The sequence below is a fragment of the Excalfactoria chinensis genome, chromosome 8 (assembly GCF_039878825.1).
Source record: "Excalfactoria chinensis isolate bCotChi1 chromosome 8, bCotChi1.hap2, whole genome shotgun sequence".
Taxonomy (NCBI): Eukaryota; Metazoa; Chordata; class Aves; order Galliformes; family Phasianidae; genus Excalfactoria; species Excalfactoria chinensis.
This window is the reverse complement of record NC_092832.1, coordinates 535498-556107: the sequence shown is the minus strand read 5'-3', so window position 1 is coordinate 556107 and position 20610 is coordinate 535498. Positions and strand designations below refer to the sequence as shown.

Genomic DNA, 20610 nt, shown 5'->3' with positions numbered 1-20610 from the left:
TGTTAAAGGTAACAAAATCTGTAATTGTTTTCTTCAGGCAAAAATGGCTTCTGAAGCTCAGAATAAATATGAACGGGAATTAATGCTTCATGCTGCTGATGTTGAGGCACTACAGGCTATTAAAGAACAAGCTGCCAAGAATACAGCAGTAAAGCAGCAGCTTGAGGAAGCTGCGCAGAAAGCTGAGTCTGCATTGCTAGAATGCAAAGCCTCCTGGGAAGAAAGAGAGAGAATGATGAAGGTATGATTGTTTTTATGGTTCCAGTAGATGTTTTCAGTTACCAGTCTACATGAACTTTAAATTGCTGAATAATGTTGTTGTAGGATGAAGCTTCAACACTTGCATCCCGCTGTGAAGACTTGGAAAAACAAAATCGATTATTACATGAGCAACTGGAAAGTCTGAGTGACAAGTTGGTGACCTCTATGAAAGAAGCCATGCCATCTGCATTGAATGTTTCTCTCAATGAGGAAGGGAAATCCCAGGAACAAATTTTAGAAATTCTTAGGTAAATTCAGCTCTGGGCTCCTTCTGTTGGTGGCTTTAATTCAATTTCCAAAATAAATAGTTCAGTCTCGCTTTATATTTGAGAGACAATGTATGAAACTTCCATACATTTTTATTAGGTAGGAGGTGGTTGTTCTGCATCAGTAACTAGTAAAGAGAATTTCTTCTACAGTAAAGTCAATTTTGACAGGAAGCAAAAGCAGATTTTACAGTATGTGATTGGCAGGAAAGATTCATGGCGATTTTCTCATGTTTTTTTCTTAATTTTTTTTTTTTTAAGGTTTTGTCTCAAATTTTCATCTTTCTGGATCAATTTCTATACTCCTAATTTTTCAGACAGAAGATGCTTCTACTTAAAATGCTTTGCTTCATGTTTTCATTGACATGATGCCTTGTTCATCTTTTGCAGATTTATACGTCGAGAGAAGGAGATTGCAGAAACTAGATTTGAGGTGGCTCAGGTGGAAAGTTTGCGTTTTCGACAGAGAGTGGAGCATCTGGAAAGAGAACTCCAGGAAGTGCAAGACAGTCTCAATGCAGAGAGGGAGAAGGTGCAGGTATGGTTCAGTATGTTTATGATGTAAGGAAGTAGAGGGTTGCTCCCTGTGTTCTGCTTTTTGTCGTTGCTGCCTGTGCTCAAGAATTTTGGAAGAATCAGATCCTTTTGAAATGAGTTTGGTATCTAACCAGATTGAGAGTCTTGTCTGGGATCCCCTAAAGCAGTGGCAATAACGAAAGCACGTAAATAGAGAAAATAAATATCTTTTATCTGTTTTTTCCCAATCTCTTTTTTTCTTTTGTGATATTTACTTGTTTTGAACATCTGTGTGAGATAATGAATGCCACACTAGCATTAGTTAGTGTTATTCCTAGTCCCAGAAAGTATGTATGCATGTGCAAGCAAAAAAAAATGATTGAGTTAAATATTTTCAAAAGGTAACAGCAAAAACCATTGCACAACATGAGGAATTAATGAAGAAAACAGAAACCATGAATGTACTGATAGAAACCAACAAGATGCTAAGAGAAGAGAAAGAGAGGCTAGAACAGGAGCTACAACAAATGCAAGCAAAGGTTAGTACTGCATTTCACATATGTTTGCGGGCATTCAAGTTGGTGAGTTAACATCTTGATATACTGTTGTTAATTACTTAAATTGTGATTATTCTTTTATATCAAACACAAATATGGTGATGTTCCATTTTGGATTTAAAATGATATTGCTCCACCTAGAATATTGCAGAGTCACAAGTTCAGTTTTCCTTATGCGAGTCTGAAAATCAGCATTTATCACTGATGTTATAACAAGGATGTTATCAGCTGATAATGGCACAGAAATACATGCAGAGTAGGCCACCGGAAATAGATACCTCTTCCCATTGCTTTAATAGTGCAGTGCAGTGTTGCTTGACTTCTATATGCAATAATTCACTTCCTACAGCGAAGTGCAAAGCAATGGTCTTGAGATTGTGAAGCTATAATTGTAATTGTTTTTCTTGTAAGGTCATAGCCCACTCTCGCTTTCTGTTACTTTCTCTACTTCCAGCTTGCTACTGGGAAGCAGAGTAGGGGGGGAAAAAAAGCTTTATCATGACTTCCTTGATAATGTTTTGGGTTTTTTCCTGTGGTACTTTTGCTGTCTCTGTCTTTCTTATCATTATTAAACAAAGCCTACCATAGTCCATTTTCTGGAGTCTCCTAAGATTCAGAACTCAAACTGTGATTTTCAGGTACGCAAGCTTGAGGCAGACATTCTGCCTCTACAAGAGTCTAATGCTGAACTGAGCGAGAAAAGTGGAATGTTGCAGGCAGAGAAAAAGCTTTTGGAAGAAGATGTCAAACGCTGGAAAACTCGGACACAGGTGAGAAATGCACATTAAAAGTTGCAAAACATTTTTAAAAAAAAAAAATCCCACAAAACTATGTAACTAGAAGTGGCAGAAAACTAGGAAATGTATTTAAATTTAAAGCTGCGTAAGCAGTGTTTTATAGGTAGGCTGTTCTAATTTGTAGGCAGACCAAATTGAAACACCGAATGAGGGAATCATAGGGTTTGGAAGGGACCTATCATTGAGTCCAGCCAACCCAGTGGAAGCAGGTTCACTGCAGTAGGTTTTACCAGGAAACCATCCAGGCAGGTCTTAAATGTCTCCAGAGAAGGAGTATCCATAATCTCTCTGGGTATCTTCTTCCTGTGTTTCAGTTCGTGCCTGTTGCCCCTTTTTTTTGTTGCGGCACACCACTGAAAAGAGCCTGGCCCCTTCCACTTGACTCCCACACAAAATACCTAATTTTTAAATAGTGACCAGATCCCTTCTCAGCCTTCTCCAGGTTGACAGTCTGAGATCTCTCAGTCTTTGCTAGTATGGGAGATACTCCGGGCCCCTGCTTGTCTTTGTGACTTTCTGCTGGACTCTCTAGAAGTTCCTTGTCTGGTTTGAACTAAGGAGCCCAGAAATGGACACTACTCCAGATGTGGCTTCACCAGGGCAGAGTAGAGGGAGAGGAGTCCCCCTGACGTGCTGGTCCTGTTCTTTTTTAATGCACTCCAACATACAACGTGGCCTTCTTGACTATGAGGGCACACTGCTGACTCGTGGCCAACCTGTTATCAACCAGGACACCCAGGTCCTTCTCTGCAGAGCTCACAAAAACAGTAGCTCTATTTTAAATGATTTCCTGAATGTATCTGTTTAATCATCTTATGAAAATGCAGATGTTTTGTCAACCTTTCAGCATTTGTTGAGTCAACAGAAGGACACAGATCTTGAAGAATATCGGAAGCTACTTTCTGAGAAGGAGGCAAATACTAAGCGTATACAACAAATGAGTGAAGAAACAGGCAGGCTTAAAGCTGAAATAGCCAGGTATTGTAAAAGTCAATCAGTAAAATGTTTTATGCGAAGCCTAATATTAATAATAAAATTGCATATAGAAGTGTAACTTCCTCACTGTTTCCATGTAAGTAATAAACTTGGTATTTTTAATGTAGCTTGATAACATACAAATGAAATAAGAATTGTTTTGGAAGATGTCTCATAGCTAAAGAAGAGAGCTAAACACTCTAAAATGTGTTAAACATTTGTACTGTAAAATCCTAGTGAACACAGTTAACTATAGCTGATGCCTGCGGTATTGCCTAAATGAGTGATATTGCAGTATATTATTTCAGACTTCTCACGTGCATCTCCTCTTGCTATTTAGAACTAATGCATCCTTGACTACAAACCAGAATCTTCTTCAGAACTTGAAGGATGAAGTAGCCAAAATAAGAACAGAGAAGGAAACTTTGCAGAAAGAACTAGATGCTAAAGTGGCTGATATACAGGAAAAAGTGAAAACTATAACACAGGTCAAGAAAATTGGGCGCAGATACAAGACTCAGTATGAGGAGCTGAAAGCACAACATGATAAGGTAGATAAAATTTTGTCTGCAGAGTTGTGTGTATTCATGTATAATCCAGCTAATGACCTTCACATTCTTTTGGTACACTGTAGCACAAACACTTGCATAAGGAAAAGCAGAAAATTACATACTTACGCTCTTTGCTTGGAAACTGCTACTAAAGCATGAGCTTATTATCATTTAATACTTTGCTGTTTTGTTAACACAACACTGGAGTTGATTAGGATGTCTGCGTTCTACCCAGAACTTTTAAATTATCGGTTTGTATGCAACAACAACTTGTGAAAGTAAATGCATTCTAACTGGGCAGCACCATTCAGCCTGATACCACTTGACATATTTCAGATGGTTGCCGAAGCAGCAACTCAGTCTTTAGTAGAACAAGAAGAAGAACAAGTTTCTGTCCAGGAAGTACAAGAGTTGAAAGACTCTCTCAGTCAATCTGAAGGAAAGACAAAGACTTTGGAGAATCAGGTTGAAAATTTACAAAAGGTAAGAACAAAGCAAGCAATTTCAGAGGAATTTTACTGAAGGCTTAAATAAGTAACTGTGAAGACCATGATGATGGTCGTCTGTGTGCATGCACGCGTAGGTGTGTTTACACACAGAAACATCGTTTTCTGAAGTATCTCATTGTGGTCAATCTTTCTATAGACAATAGCAGAAAAGGAAACTGAAGCTAGAAATCTTCAGGAGCAGGTATCACAGCTACAGTCAGAACTTGCTCGTTTTCGTCAAGATCTGCAAGAGAAGACTACACAGGAGGAACAGCTTAGGCAACAAATCACTGAGAAGGAAGAGAAAACTAGGAAAACCTTTCTTGCGGCCAAGCAGAAAATTGCGCAGTTAGCTGGTAGTATTATTATTATTTTTTTTTTTTTCCTGTTCTTAAGGTGTTAATATTCTGTCTGTGTTTCTGACTGTTCCTCTGGAGAAGTATTCAGACACTGTTCTTAACAGTATTTTCTATGTTAGATGTCTTAAAATTGTTCTAAGATTGAGAAGTTTTAGTTCCTTAAGGAGGTGGTGCAGGTACATAGCTACTGTACATGTGAGGAATCAAAATTTTGCCTAATTTTGGCCAGCCTTTTTTTTTTTTGTGGTCTTGTTGATTAGAGCAGATTGACTCTCCTAAAGACTTCAGTAATTCTTCTCCGCTTGCTTCTTGCTTCCTCAGAATGTGCAGGTACAAAATATTCCAGTTCCTCTATTTTAAATAGATATTGAGAGGAATGATGGTGCAGGTACTTGCTGAAAACATTTTGTCCTCCTATGACTGTTTATTTACTTATTAAATGTATTTTTATGTTTGTTAATTTTTTATTTAACTGCAATTAAACAAATTGCATGCAGAAGTTAAAATCGTATTGAAGAGCTCTTTCTAAAGCTTAGCATTTTTAGGATTTCAAAATTATTCAGTCATCTTATAAAATCAGATGTACATTCTGCATGCGGAGACCTAGTACGCAATTTTACAGTAGCAAAACTGGATTCTTTCCTATTAAATCAGGTACAAAAGAACAGCTAACAAAAGAAAATGAAGAGTGGAAGCAAAAGAGTAATTCATTAGAAGAGCAGAAGACTGAATTGGAAGTACGGATGAGTGCACTCAAGTCACAATATGAAGGTCGAATCTGCCGTCTGGAAAGAGAGCTTAGAGAACAGCAAGAACGACACCATGAACAGCGAGATGAACCACCAGAATCTACAAATAAGGTACAGAGTCTGTCTAGCTGCATGAGAAGAAGTAAGCCTTTTATATGTCTTGTACTGAACTACAACAGCTTTCAGCACTAGCAATGTTGTCTAGCTGAGTTTGTTTTTTAATGTATTCATATGGGAGAACTTTAGGTGAAGGCTTGTTTTTGTAATACTAAACAGTTGACAAAAGTTCTTATTGAATAATAAACAAATAGCAGTTAACCTAGCAAACTGCACTATTCAAGTTCCATTATCCCTAGACTAGTGGTTTTGGAGATAGGTAAGCTGGCTTCAGTGAGGATTCAAACTTAATTTAAAACTTGTTTCCTGCCAGAGTCAAAATACCCAACGCTGGCAAGCATGCAGTTATATTGATCACAGTGAATTAGCTGATAAGTTTTCTCTATGCTTTTTATTTTTATATTTTTTACGTATGTTCAGCTATTTTTGGCAGTATTTTATGCCTCAACAGCTTTGAGAAATATCTGAAAAGACCTAGTATCTCAAAAGACTTGAGAAATTACTGAATTGGTTTACATACTTGGTATGCCTGCTTGTGATTTTTTTGGGAGAACTTTTGATGGAGTCTGGGTAGGCACACTAACGAAGATGTTCTTAAAAACAGTTATTAAGGAAAAGATTTGTCTGCTGAATTATTCTACCAAGTTGCTTGTTCTGTTTTGTATTTATACTTCATGTTGCTTTTGTTTCTTACTTCACAGGTTCCAGAGCAGCAGAGGCAAATTTCACTCAAGTCTACTCCAGCTTCAGGTGAAAGAGGAATGTGAGTTGAAGGACTTGGGATATTCTGCAGAGTTTCTGCTGTTGGGAATTTTTGTTTTTATCTCCATCTAATTGCTCTTTGTTTTAGAAAACAGTTGACTTTTCCAATTTTTCTTAATCAGCTTTAAAATACTAATTGGCTTATGTTCTTCCCGTTTTCTTAGACCCATTTAGTCATTAATCAGTAATGTTTTCCAGCATTAATTCATAATAATAATAATTCATAATAATAATAATTCATAATTGTGAATTATCATATATCTACCAGGAGCAAGATATTTGCAGAACACTAAGTTCTGAAAGTTCTTCAAGAATACTTGAAGATTCGTGAAATTGTACAGTTTTGTTTATTACCTTTAACCTATTTGTAGGAGTGGAGGATGAGATGGGGAAAGTTCCCTGTGCAAGGACCTTAAACGTGAGAAATGGATTTAGTTGATAGTAACTAGCAGATAAAATTGCCAAATGAAATGGCGGCCAAGCTCCAAAATGCATAATATTATCATTTTACTAAGTTTAGAGAACCGAATCCCTTTTAATTTTTATTATATGTTTAAACTAAGACTCTGATCTTGAAAAATGCCTTTTAAAATTTGACAGATACTCATCGCAGCCAAGAGATTATATTGTTCTGTATTTAGTGAACCAGTTAGTTTTAAATAAACTGTATTATATGTCTTAACAAAGAACCAGTGCAGCTGACGCTGCAGCGCTAATAAGCTGTGCTTATTCTTTTGATCTGCTTATAGATTGCTCACAGATTGTTAGTTGATTACCCTTGAAGAAACCTGTCAGTCCTCTAAGCTAGACAGAATGTTACTGATGGCATAGTGGGTCTGTTTTTCCTTTTTTTTTTTTTTTTTCCTTTAACATATAAGCAAATTTTGGAAGACGAGTCATTATGTCCCTGTCAGGTTTTCAAATTTAAAGTCTTTAAAAATGAATATTTCAGAATATGATAACATATTTAAATTTGATATTTTGGAAATTTGCTTTCTGTGCTATCATGATAAATCCAACATCCTGTTTTTCAGTGCTAGCACTTCAGATCCACCAACAGCAAATATTAAGCCAACACCAGTTGTGTCAACTCCAAGTAAAGTGACTGCTGCTGCTATAGCTGGGAATAAGTCTACTCCAAGAGCTAGTATCCGTCCAATGGTTACTCCTGCTACAGTCACTAATCCTACCACTACTCCAACAGCCACAGTTATGCCTACAACACAAGTGGAGACTCAAGAAGGTGAGCATTTCAGTAGTACTGGGATCTACAGCAACCGTAAATGCTGTTTTTTCCTTGAAGTCTCATTAGATGTTTGAGGTACTTTCATTGTTACTGCATCTCTTTAAAAACTGCTCCTGTATGAACATTTTTGGTGCCACACAATTCTCAGTTCCTCATCTGAGCACAGGAGCACACATAATAGTAGTGTTAACTGAATCTGAGAAACATTTCATCTGCAAATTCAGGACGTTCTGAAATTCAGAATGTGAATCTCACTAGATGATATGAAGACGGTTGAATCTGCTACTGTTTGCCTTTCAGCTATGCAATCAGAAGGACCTGTGGAGCATGTTCCTGTCTTTGGAAGCACTAGTGGTTCTGTGCGTTCCACCAGTCCTAATGTTCAGACATCTCTCTCTCAGCCCATCTTGACTGTTCAGCAGCAGACTCAAGCAACTGCTTTTGTGCAGCCCACTCAACAAAGTCATCCTCAGATTGAGCCTGCTAATCAGGAGCCATCCCCTGCCATTGTAGAAGTTGTACAGAGTTCTCAAATGGAGAGGCCGTCCACTTCTACAGCAATGTTTGGCACAGGTTGGTTTCATTTTTTTGGCCTACCTTTTTGAACAGTTGATTTGAAGTAGCTCCATTGTCAAACTAGGCCTAACTTCATCCAGGGAATATCCTTTTTTTTTTTTTTTTTTTTTTTCCCCTTAATATATTGCACATTTTACAAAACGTCTTTCAGTGAACTTCTTTTCTTCAGAAAAAGAAGTGGTTTCCTTCTTAACCTTCAGAAGAGCTACCACTGAAATTCTATGTTTGTGACATTCCTTAAATAGGGATTAAAAATTATGTGTATCTATCCATAACAGTCTCAGGGGTTTAATGCATTAAACTTTTTTGCTCCTGTTTTCACAATAGCTTTATTGCAAAGTTAATTTTGAGATTCATGTAGTTCACTTACGCTGGAATTTAAGATATAAAGAACACTATAACTACTCTATTGTGCATTGTTTTACTTGTGTTTGCCACACGTAGTATAGAACTCAGTTTAGTTCCTTTCCCAGAAAACACTTTTGCAAACTGCTTTTTTTGTTTTTCGGTACATACTCTGTTAATTCTTAGGTACACTTTTCAGAAGCAAAGATGTGGTAAGAAGTATTTTAGTTGAAACCCTGAGAGACTTACATTGAAGTCCAGTTAGAGAATATAGATCCAGAAATACAGGATTTGTAACCCAGCATACTGATGTTTTCTTGTCCTAGAAGTCAGCAAAACACAGTTCCAATTCTGTTATTCAGTGCAGAAAAAGAATAGGTTTTACAGAGTAAAATACCAGACCTTTCCGTTTTGTACATTTATAGTTATCCTGCAAATAACTGAGAGTTTTTTCTAAGTTTCAGCTACCCCAAGTTCTTCACTGTCTAAACGTCCACGAGAGGAAGAAGAGGATAACACTGTGGAAAATTCAGACCAAATTTCAGAGGAAGCCGTGGATGTACCTCTTCCAAAGAAACTGAGGACCATACAGAGGGTTGGACCCGAGGTTTGTAAGAACATAAAAATGCTACCAATACACTGCTGCTTTGGTTGATTTTAATGGGAAGAGGAAGTATATTACTTCATAGTTAAGTCAGTTAATTTTAAACATTGAGTTTTTAATCTATCAGAGAAGCAGCATGTGTCTTAAAAGGCAGAGGTTGTCCCAGCTACAATGGCTGGTGTAAGTTGTAGTGAAGTGGAGTGGAGAGCAGGGTGGGAGAGAGAGCCATAGTCTAGCACTGAAGGGGAAGAAGTTAAATTATTTTTAGATGTGGTCTGAAAAATCATTATCTACACTTAGTCTCGAAGAAAATGGTGTGCTTGAGGAGATGCCAGAGAAGCAATACTGAAGTGCTTCACTGAAAAGAATAAAGCATATGAAATGTTGGTGTGAGGGAGCCAGGAAAAAATAGAATGAGTTGAGACATCTCACAACAGACAATTCATGAAAAATGTTATGGAATGCAGATACTTCATTAGCTATGTAAAATGGTGTATGGCAAATGAGGGCAATGACAAGGCTGGTCTCTTTTCAGTAGTGCGTGGGGACAGGACTAGGGGCAATGGGCTGAAACTTCAGCATAGGAAGTTCCGCACGAATGTGCGCAAGAACTTCTTTACAGTGAGGGTGACGGAGCACTGGAACAGGCTGCCCAGGGGGGTGGTGGAGTCTCCTTCTCTGGAGATATTCAAGACCCGCCTGGACGCCTACCTGTGCGACGTGGTGTAGGGAGCCTGCTTTGGCAGGGGGGTTGGACTCGATGATCTCTAGAGGTCCCTTCCAACCCCTACAATTCTGTGATTCTGTGATTCTGTGACAAAGCCTTTATTTGAGAAATAGGCACTATAGGAAAAGATGTCAGAAGGAATTAACTCACCCCTCCTGGTAATAGCTCAGAGAAAGGGATGAGCTGAGGAATTTGACCCTTCGGCTGAGGAATGTGACCCTTCCCTGGAGAAAAGGGAGGGCAGAAGGGGGGAAGCTGCGCAGACTCAGATTGCACGGAAGTAGGGAGGCTCCAGACTCCCTCACTGCTCCAGGCACTCACATACTCTCCCATCTCACCCATTGTTTCAGGCCATAACCCTGGAATTCCACTACAGATGAGGTGATGCATAACATAGGAGAGCAAGATTGTAATGAAATTATCACTTAAATAGCCCAGAGGATAGGGATTAAATGGGAAACTGAGGATTTTGTTTGCTTCTAAGTAGATCTGGGGACACTGAAGAGAGTCAGTCCAGTGAACCAGAATGAGAGAGTGGTATTTCAGGACAGAGAAATCAGAGGTGCTAGATAAAACCTAAGCTTAGGAATAACAGCTAAAGGAGAACAAATGTTATCCATAATCCTTGTGGGGAAAGAGGAAATAGAAAAAAAAAAGTCTAACATGCTAGAGAATCAAACTTCAGGATTAATGGTGTGTTTTAAGAAAAGTATATGGTCTTTCAGGAGGAAGTGACAGCAGAAGAAAGCACTGATGGTGAAGTAGAAGCTCAGACATACAATCAAGACTCACAGGACTCTATTGGAGAAGTAAGAATATTTGAAAAGAAAAATAAATCATAGTTTCAGCAAAAAAAACTTTATTTTTTTACTATTGTGTCATACAACACTTTTGAAAGAAGACTCTCAAGTCAGATCCTTCAGAATGCCTGTGGAAAGCAGTTACAACCATTTTGAGTTTAAACTTGCTATCTTTTAGAATATATGCCAGTTTTTTTAATTGCACTCTACGTGCACCTATATAAGTAACAGTGAGAATGTTAATGAGACTTTACAATTTTGAAATGAAATTTAATATGACATTTTAGAAATCCTAGTATCTTTAGCCCCAGTGCTGTGTAGTGAAGCTGAGACATAAAGGTTAAATGTATCACAGTATAAAAACAGATATGGCATTTACATTTCTTTATTTACTTCTTTCCTTTCTGGCTTTAGTTTTAAAGAAATATTTGACATTTCCTTGGATCATGATATGATAAACAAAGGAAAGAAAGTTGTTTGTATTCTAGTTCTGGAAAATGCATGTTACAGCTGTGTTAGGAATGCTAAATATGAGTGAAAAGCGTATATTTAATTATCTTTGTCCTTTGAAACAAGCACAAGTCACGATAATTCTCTAACTTAGCATAATCCCGTGTAAAGTTGTGAAATCTACTTACTTGAAGCAGTGGTGGGTACTCTTTAGTCAGGCATTTTCCCTCATATCCTTTATATATTTAGAAGATGTGATAGATGTTTACCAATAAATGCTAGCTGTGTGCTTTCTATCTGAGCCACGTATCTTTAAACTTTAATACCAGTACTCAATATGATAATTTAAATTCTGCTGCTAAACACCACCTATTTGCATTACAGTGACACATTGCTTGATAAATAACAGAACCTAGTTATCGAACCTGAACCAGAAATCTTGAGTGCTATAAAATATATGTAGTAGAGTCCTAATTTAAATTTTGAGAGAGTTTTCTCCCTGAGGCGTTTTATTTTTCTGGTTACTCTTAATCATACTTGTGTATTGAAAACGTTTGTACTGAATGTAAAGAGAACAATTTGATGTGCAAATTGCATAACTTTTCATCCAGACTAAAAGAATTGTAGTAAAATAACAACTCAGATTTCATTTTTCACAAGTGAGAATGCTATTCCTTGCTCCTGGAGAGACTTCTAGTGGTTTGTATTTAGTGACTTCATAGTTTTTAGCATTATCTTGTTTTCTCCTATCTTGGTTAGTTCTTAATGAACAGTGATAAGCAGTGTTTCTCTTGCAGGCATCAGTCTGTTTCTCATCTGATTATCTCCAGTGTTGTGCACTGACATTAAATGCAACATCCTTAGACAGCTCAGGGAGTGCACTGTTAGTGGAGCACTGCCCGTCAACAATGTTCTACACACCTGTATTCACTTATTGTGCAGGTGTTGATGACAGCCCCTTGGTTATCTGAAATAGAAGGATAAACATTCAGACAGCAGCTTTTTTTAGATGTGTTTTTGAATACATCCTGTATGAACACAGTGTGCTTCGTGATGTCCCCCCAATCCCAAATCAGAGTTGGAAGTGAAGGTTGAAATACTTATGTTGCTCAACAGGTCTTCTATTTTATCAAGTTTATTAGTGAAAGCAGGGAACTCCTAGGAGTACAGTGGACACTTTTGAGATGAGCACTTTAAAGAATACATATGCTGCATTTAATTTCCTTTTGTAATTTACTTTCTACAGGGTGTTACACAGGGAGAGTACACTCCAATGGAGGATAGTGAAGAAACTTCTCAGTCTATCCCAATAGACCTTGGGCCTCTACAGTCAGATCAGCAAAATACTACTTCATCTCAGGATGGTCAGTCCAAGAGAGACGATGTCATTGTGATTGATAGTGATGATGAAGATGATGATGATGATGAAAATGAAGGCGAGCAGGAAGTATGTATACTGTGGAATTAATTCTGTTTAGGGATTACCGTACTTACCTTTATTTGTCTTTGATCAGCTGTAAAGCTAATCTTGCACAACCGTTTTAATCAAAAATATCCTTTTTTTTTATGTAAGTGTTGTCTCTGTTTCTGTTGCCTGGATGTTTAGAGTTTTAAAGACTTGTTAATTTTGCCTGTTATGGGCTTTTTGTTGTTGTGTTTTTTTTTTTCCTTTTAATTTATTTATTAATTTAATTTATTTTTAAAATTCTACGATGGCTCTGAGTTCCAAAAGGAGATTTTGTTTAGCCAAGCCAGCCTTGTGCACACTTTGTTTCACTTGTGTCAAATTGGAATTGTCTGTTTCTATGCTCTTAACAAATGTCTCTTAAAAAATACCAAAATGCTTATGGACCACAGTGGCTTCCAAAGCAGATTTCCAGAGGATCTTACTAACCAGTTTCTTGAGCTGTCTATAGTCTGCTCCCCCAACATTCAGGGTAGTAGCTTTGCTGCTAGTTTTTATTGTATCAGAAAATATTCGTGTCCATAGTGGCCAAGACAGCTGCCAAGTATCACTTCACCTGCAAGTCCATCTCTATTCACAAAAAAAACAGATCGAGGAGGATACCTTTCCAAGTCATCTGCCTTAGTCTGTCTGTTACAAATTATCTTCAGTATGCTTCAGGAGTTTCCTGGACCTGTTCATGATAGACTTGGTTAACATCTGGGAAGTTAAAGTAACCTTTGAGGACAAGAGCAACTAACTTAGAGATTTCCTTTAATTCCTTATAGAATAATGCATCAGTACTGTCCTCCTGACTGGGTGATCTGTAGAGACTCGTACAGTATCTGCTTTATTATCTTTTCCTCTAATCTGGACTGGAAGCTCTCAACCATGTTGTCCCCAGCTTCAAGGGCTTTACAGTCCAACCACTCTTTTCTATACAGTGCTGCCTCTCTACGTCACCTGCCCTACTTGTCTCTCCTGTAGAGTCTATAACTGTCCATCACAACGTACTGCTTATAGGGACTCTTTCCACCAAGACTTTTTCTCCCCCAAGTTGAGTCTGTTTTGCCTGTGGCTGTAGGTGGTAAGTTATCTCCCCATCTTTATCTTGCTCCTCAATTTTTTCTGTCTTGTATTGTCCATCTGTGCTGTTGAAGAGAGGGAGCAAGAGCAGCTGATGGATGTCTGGCACCCTGCCAGTCTTCAGAAAAATACATACATCCCGTCTGCAAATGCAGAAAATCTTCAGATAGAGTTCCAAAAACAAAGGTGGTCTCTGTATGTGAAGTGAGTGAAATTTGCCACTTTACCATGTGAAGTGTTCCCACTGTTCTTTTGACATTTCTGTAAGGTGTTTTTATGGTACTATCACAGGATTATGAAGATGAGGAAGAGGAAGATGAAGATGATGATGAAGACACTGGGATGGGAGATGAAGGTGATGACAGCAATGAAGGATCTGGTAGTGCTGATGGTAATGATGGGTATGAAGCAGATGATGCTGAGGTGAGATTTGCATTTTTTTATAGTCTGTTATATACTTGGAATAAATTAGCATTGTGATGCAACTGTAAAGATTCAAACAAAAATCTTAGTGTGAATTCCTCCCAGAAAACTGAGGCTATATAGTAGGTGATAACTTTTGTTAGAACTGGTCTTGTCACAAGCAAAAATTAGCTTTGAATATGTAAAAGAGCTGAATGAAAATGTAAAATATAAGATGCAGCATTAAATACTGTAGATGCAAAGTTAATAAGACAGTATCTTCAAAAGCCAGGTATTTCATTGTCATTAAATGATTATGATATGTGAAATGATATGTGTGCCTCCGGTGGCGCAGTGGTATAAGTTGCTGCTTGCAACACCAGAGGCCCGGAGTTCGAATCCCCCCTGTGGTGTAAGTGGCAGAAATGCTGCTCTGCTACACAGAAAGGCTCGAATCCCGGGAGTTGGACTCGATGATCTCTAAGGTCCCTTCCAACTCTCACGATACTGTGATACTGTGATACTGTGATGAGTGTTGTGTTCACATTTGTGTATGCAGATAAGCAAAATTTTTTATGTATCTTATGGTTCTGTACATTTAGATAATTTTGTAGAAATTTATAGAAATAACTTGATTTTTTCATATATGTTTATTTACTTTTCAAATGCTTCTACACTGCTTATGTAGTCTTTTTACAGCCAGTAGGTGTTTGGTGCTAAATTGTTATGTCTGTGAATTTTAGGGTGCTGATGGTACTGATCCTGGTACAGAAACCGAGGAAAGCATGGGAGGAGGAGAAAGCAACCAGAGGGCAGCAGATTCTCAAAACAACTGTATGGTTAATTTTTGCTTCTTCAAATCTGTCTGTAAAGGGAAAAACATAGCAGTGATTTTGCATGTGTATAAAAAGTTAATTTAACGTAAAACAATGTAACATAAAAAGTGAATTATTTTGAAATGTTCTCTTTTAGATATATCCTACTTTCCTTTGCAAACACATTAGAATCAACTTGCTGTAGAAGTTGCTATTGTTTCAGGAGATGTGTGTGAATCACTGCTTGAGTAATCAGTGTTTGTTTCAGTGCTGGTGTTGACTTAGCTGACACAAATCCTCTTTTAAATGACTTTAAATAACAGTACTGTGTGGTGTCCGCTTATGCAAGAGTAAAAAATGCTTGTATAAATGTGGCAGCAGAATTTGAAGACTTAATTTAATGTCGTCAACTTAGAAAGATGTTGGATGGAATAAATTTACTGCTCTGAATTTCCGCATATTTTAGGTGAAGGAAGTACAAGTGCTGCAGAGTCCACTTTTCCTCATGAAAGTTCTAGAGAACAGCAGCCATCATCTGCCTCAGAGAGACAGGCCCCCCGACCACCACAGTCACCACGCCGACCACCACATCCATTGCCTCCACGATTAACTATTCACGCTCCTCCTCAAGAACTAGGACCCCCGGTACAGGTATAAATTGTTTCAGAAGAACCTTTTTAAAATGTTTATTTTAACTTAAATTTCTTTTAACTTAAGCTTAAGTGCTCTGCAAATCGTAAAAATTGATCTATATATGATCTATATATATCTATATAAAATTGATCTAATGTATCTATTTAGCATCTTGAAAATGGAAACTAGGCAAATTGACTTAACATTTCTCATTCTGCAAATTATGGCTGGAGAGAGAATATTGATAGCAGAAAAGTACTCATCATAGATTTGTTTCTTGAAATGTTTATACCCGTGTTAATACAGAAAAAACCCTCTTCTTGAACAGACTGTAACTCAGATTGCTAGGGATTTTTATTAGTTTCTGCCCCTTTGCAGATTGGACAAAGGAATGCCAGTATTCGTTATCTAAGCTAAAACTTTCATCATTAGTACTCAACTGATGATTATGCTTTGATGTAAGCATAAATTCATTAAATGAAAACACCACATCATAAATTTAGCTAAATAAAAAATATTATAGCTACGAAATTATGCTTTACTGTTAACTTGTGAGGCTTGTGACCATTATATTTTTGTGTCCAAGTTTTCTTTCCTCAGTAGAAAGCTGAATGAAACAGTAATAATGTTTATCCAGGATTTAAATCTTCATGTTTCTCTTTTGTAGTTAGGCCAGGCAGCAGACGTGGGATACTGGCTGTCTGCTGCCATAATCTGTTTAGAGATATATGACACTGTATTGGGCAGCATTGTATACTGAAATAAAATTGTTTCGCTGTTACTGATGTGGCTGCTGTTCTCAACTCTGATTGAATAACTCCATGCTATTAGAATTCCAGAGAAGCATTCACACTACTTCTTTTTTTTTGTTGTTGTTTTTTCTTTGCTGTAAAGAGAATCCAGATGACTCGAAGACAGTCGGTGGGACGCGGACTTCAGCTGACTCCTGGTATAGGTGGGATGGTGAGTACGTGAAAGTCTACTACTAAAATCTTGTGTTGAGGGGATATTCATAACTCTTGAGGCTTTGTTTTGTTGAGCTTTGTTTGGTTTTGTTTTTTCTTTTAAGAAATCTAGCTACTAAAGTCAAAAATGGCATGGCTTCTGTAGCCTCATAGGTAACATCTTAGTGCTGTTAATTTCTGCATTAGTGGAATACAAACAAGAGAAAAGTCTGAGAAAGCAAAAGCTCTTCTTAAAGTTGAACTTATTTTGTCCAAGTCAGTTTTAATTATTTATTTTTAGAATCAGTCTTTTAAAGTTAATGTATTATTGAAAGAGGTAGTTTTCAGTCTCTCACTAAACAAGTGAGGCAATTCATGTATGTTTTCTGGAGATGAAGAGAATGCTATGTTTTAGAATAAGAGGAGAAATCTGGGACATCTGGCATTGTAGGTAATGTAGGAGCAGAGGATACAAATCCATAGGAAACGTGATTTGTGTAGAATCCCATAAATCAGGTTATGTTACAGTCACCTCAAGATTTATTTGTTGTCAACAGGGTGATCTGACATTTCAGCATAGCATTCTCATGCACTAGATGTCACCTGTTAGGGCAATATGTATAACTAGCTCAGATTCAGACATCTGAAATTACACATGATTTGTTTTAGAGCTAAGTCTGGTGTTGGTTTTTGGGTTTTTTGCTCAGTGATATGGAAACAGCAATCCACATTTTAATTTAATAGGAACTGGAAATACATTGTAGGCTTTCAGTTCAGTCTCTTTCTTTTTTTCCAGCAGCAGCACTTCTTTGATGATGAGGACAGAACAGTTCCAAGTACACCAACTCTAGTAGTTCCACATCGTACAGATGGATTTGCTGAAGCAATTCAGTAAGTAGATATAAAAAAAAAAAGAGTAGAATTTTGGTATCTTTATTATTATTATTATTATTTCCCATAGTGGAATGAAAATATATGAAGTGAACTTGTGATTGGAGTGACTTGCTAAGTAGTCTGACATACATCTACAAATAAGCAGATATTAAACTGTGTATTGGGTAACTTACCAGGAAATTAGGAAACAGGTAGTCTACAAAGTATGGTAGCATGTTGACCTAAGAGAGGAGATGTGCAAAAAATAAGGATCTTAATTATTTGTTTCTTTCAGCCTATGTGCTAATATTTTGACAATTAGTAACAAATAGGTAGCTTTGTGATATTTGTGCTACTGACCAGTGCAAATAGTAAAAGGTTACCTCTTGTTCTAGTTTTGAGGTAGTTCTACACATGCTCAGTTATCCATGTAAAATTGTGAGGATTCATAGCATGAGTAAACAAACAATATTCCATTCAGGATTTGCTTCCAGGTGCAATCCAAGTTTGAGAAACTCAGCCCTATTGAATTATTACTAGTGCTTAAGCTGCTTTTTATGGTTATTATTGATTAATTTTGTCTCATGTATAACTTGTGCTCCTGTATGGTTTAGAAAATTGTTGGGTTGGGGTTTTTTTGTTTGTTTGTTTTTGTCTCCCTGTATTTGGAAAAATTGCAGAATTCTTTAAATCTTTATTTTTATAGTTCCCCTCAGGTAGCTGGAGTTCCTAGATTCCGATTTGGACCCCCTGAAGATATGCCACAAACTAGTTCAAGTCACTCTGACCTTGGTCAACTTGCTTCACAAGGAGGTAAGTCATTTCTGTATCTCTATCTACTTTTCCCTGGTTATTTGAGTACAGAAATAATAATAATTCATCCATAGAAAGGCAGTGTTACTTTGGGTACTTGGAGCTTCTCTGTCAGCAGACAGAAACTTACGGCAGTAAGTCAAAAACACCTGAAATAACACATCTCCATATTTAAATATATGTAATTGGATTTCATCAAATGTACAAAGAAAAGGCAAGAGCTAGTCTGTTGGGTTTTTTTGTCTGTTCTTATTGTACTGTGTGTTGCAGGTTTGGGAATGTATGAAACCCCACTCTTCCTTGCTCATGAGGAAGAATCAGGTGGTCGTAGTGTTCCAACAACACCCCTACAAGTAGCAGCACCAGGTAAGTGGCAGGAAATTCGCAGGTAAAGGTTTGAAATTTTGACTTTCCGGAAAAGGATTGTACAGTCAGGAATATTCCAGTAGCTTTTCTTTGTGCCTAAGATTTCCATAAATTTTATTTAGGAAATTCAAGCTAACTTTATTCTTACTTAGCTGCCTTTCCTCTACAGTTACAGTTTTTACTGAAAGTACATCAGCTGACGCTTCAGAGCATGCTTCTCAGTCTGTTCCTATGGTTACTACGTCCACTGGCAATCTGTCCACAACTACAGAGACTGGAGCAGGCGATGATGGGGATGAAGTTTTTGCAGAGGCTGAATCTGAAGGGTATGCTCTGACTTGATTGCTTGACTTGAAGTCACATTAGTTTTTTAATTATGTTTCATCCAAATTATATCCACATAGAAATTAAATGGTTCACAGAATAACATTTGTACTTAGGACTTTAGCTTGACAGGATGGCAAGTTAGCAGGTATTTCCCAGATCTTAGGAGTTTTACTTGTCTTGTTACAGTTTTTAATAAATGAAGTAAATGTAAACCACATGGCAAGCTGCATTTTAACAAAATGGGGACTTTCTCTGGAAGATAATTAATGTTATGTACACATTGTATGTTGGGCTGCATACCAGGGAAATTATTTTATTATTTTTTTTAAGCCATATGAATTGCTTATAATTATGGGGGCAGGGGTGGCAGAAGAAAATTTCTGCAGATAGATGTTTGGATAGAAATCTTTCTGCTCCATGATGAGGATTTTTTTTTTTCCCTGAGTTATTTAATACTGAGCACGTTTGCATCTCTTCCCATCCCTTACCCCCCACCCTTTCTCTTTTAGAATTACTTCGGAAGCTGGCCTAGAAATTGATAGTCAGCAAGAAGAGGAATCTGTTCAAGCATCTGATGAGTCAGATCTTCCTTCTACAAGTCAAGATCCTCCATCTAGTTCATCTGCAGGTACTGGTTAATTACTAAAAACTGACGTTGTTTTGCATAATTCCATTAAGTGTGAGAACTTTTTGGGGTAGGATCATGTGCTGCTCATGAGTAAGATACAAAATACGGCAGCAGGTCTTACTTAGAATAAGAATATACCTATATATTTTCAGTCCTAATGGCAAATCAGTTTTACTTGGACCGGAGTAACTGATGTGTCCATGGTAAGTATGCTTCAAAGAGCAAATTCTTGATACACAGATGATTCCATCCAATGATAGTTATGTCAGATTTAAAATAGTTTTTATTCGATCAAATTGTCAGAGAACAGTGTTTATCACTGTTCTGTTACCAAGTTACCAGATAGCATGGACGATGAACAAAATACCAAACTTAAATGTTCTGAAGCTTTTATTTATAGCAGAGATTATGCCAATTAAATAGGATGCACCTTGATAATTTTAGGGTAAATCCAAGAGCATAATGCATATCAAGTCATGGTGCAAAACTGTACTAAATGCAGATATTCTTTCCTGTACTTCCACTTCACAGACACAAGCAGTAATCAGCTTAAGCTGTTTCGACGTGTAAGGCTTCAGCCACCAACATTAAGAACTGGTGTTCGTGGTCGTCAGTTCAACAGACAGAGGGGTAAGTGTTCATGGCTTTTTTTCCCTGTCAAACTTGTCTTTAATACTTTGTTCCTTCAGGGACTATGTATGTCCTACTTTCTATGCATATGTTTGCTTGTAAGTCAGGAATAAAACATCCCAGTCCTAGCTTTCAGTGTGTTACCCTAAAAGCTCTAGGTTTTTAGTATATTTGTGCAAGCATTTCTGTAATAAGCAAACATTTTATGTGGCACTTGGTTCTTACCAATAGAGAGAAGGTTAATGGCAATAAATCTTACACTTGAAAATTTTAAAAAAGGCTTTAAAAAATATTTTGAGGGCATATGTTAAAACCAAGGTTTTTTTAATTTTACGTGTCAGTATTAAAAAAAATCCTTAGTCAAATTGTATTCTATTTAGTATTATTTTAATGTTTTATTTAATGTAGTAGCACTGAAATACATGAAATTTTTATAAGAAGTGAGGTTGATGACTTTGGATAGATTTTCCTAATCATTTATCACACTTTCTGTTAATAACCAA

At 37.2% G+C, this 20610-nt stretch overlaps 1 protein-coding gene across 4 annotated transcripts in view; it reads left to right on the top strand.

The window, feature by feature from the left end:
• Positions 1 to 20610, top strand: part of TPR (translocated promoter region, nuclear basket protein) — a 42094-nt gene that overhangs the window by 19547 nt on the left and 1937 nt on the right. The window contains exons 25-50 of one of the 4 annotated variants that reach the window (XM_072343905.1): positions 38 to 241; positions 325 to 509; positions 918 to 1065; positions 1445 to 1582; positions 2239 to 2370; positions 3245 to 3375; positions 3713 to 3923; positions 4260 to 4406; positions 4569 to 4767; positions 5425 to 5630; positions 6338 to 6399; positions 7433 to 7641; positions 7945 to 8217; positions 9030 to 9172; positions 10622 to 10705; positions 12393 to 12593; positions 13968 to 14099; positions 14822 to 14912; positions 15360 to 15544; positions 16421 to 16489; positions 17267 to 17361; positions 18050 to 18156; positions 18427 to 18522; positions 18692 to 18848; positions 19359 to 19477; positions 20009 to 20107. In XM_072343905.1, coding sequence (XP_072200006.1) covers positions 38 to 241; positions 325 to 509; positions 918 to 1065; positions 1445 to 1582; positions 2239 to 2370; positions 3245 to 3375; positions 3713 to 3923; positions 4260 to 4406; positions 4569 to 4767; positions 5425 to 5630; positions 6338 to 6399; positions 7433 to 7641; positions 7945 to 8217; positions 9030 to 9172; positions 10622 to 10705; positions 12393 to 12593; positions 13968 to 14099; positions 14822 to 14912; positions 15360 to 15544; positions 16421 to 16489; positions 17267 to 17361; positions 18050 to 18156; positions 18427 to 18522; positions 18692 to 18848; positions 19359 to 19477; positions 20009 to 20107 — 3823 coding nt within the window. Of the gene's footprint in view, positions 1 to 37; positions 242 to 324; positions 510 to 917; positions 1066 to 1444; positions 1583 to 2238; positions 2371 to 3244; positions 3376 to 3712; positions 3924 to 4259; positions 4407 to 4568; positions 4768 to 5424; positions 5631 to 6337; positions 6400 to 7432; positions 7642 to 7944; positions 8218 to 9023; positions 9173 to 10621; positions 10706 to 12392; positions 12594 to 13967; positions 14100 to 14821; positions 14913 to 15359; positions 15545 to 16420; positions 16490 to 17266; positions 17362 to 18049; positions 18157 to 18426; positions 18523 to 18691; positions 18849 to 19358; positions 19478 to 20008; positions 20108 to 20610 lie in introns of all 4 variants that reach the window. The other 3 variants (XM_072343903.1, XM_072343906.1, XM_072343904.1) reach the window with 3 other exon arrangements.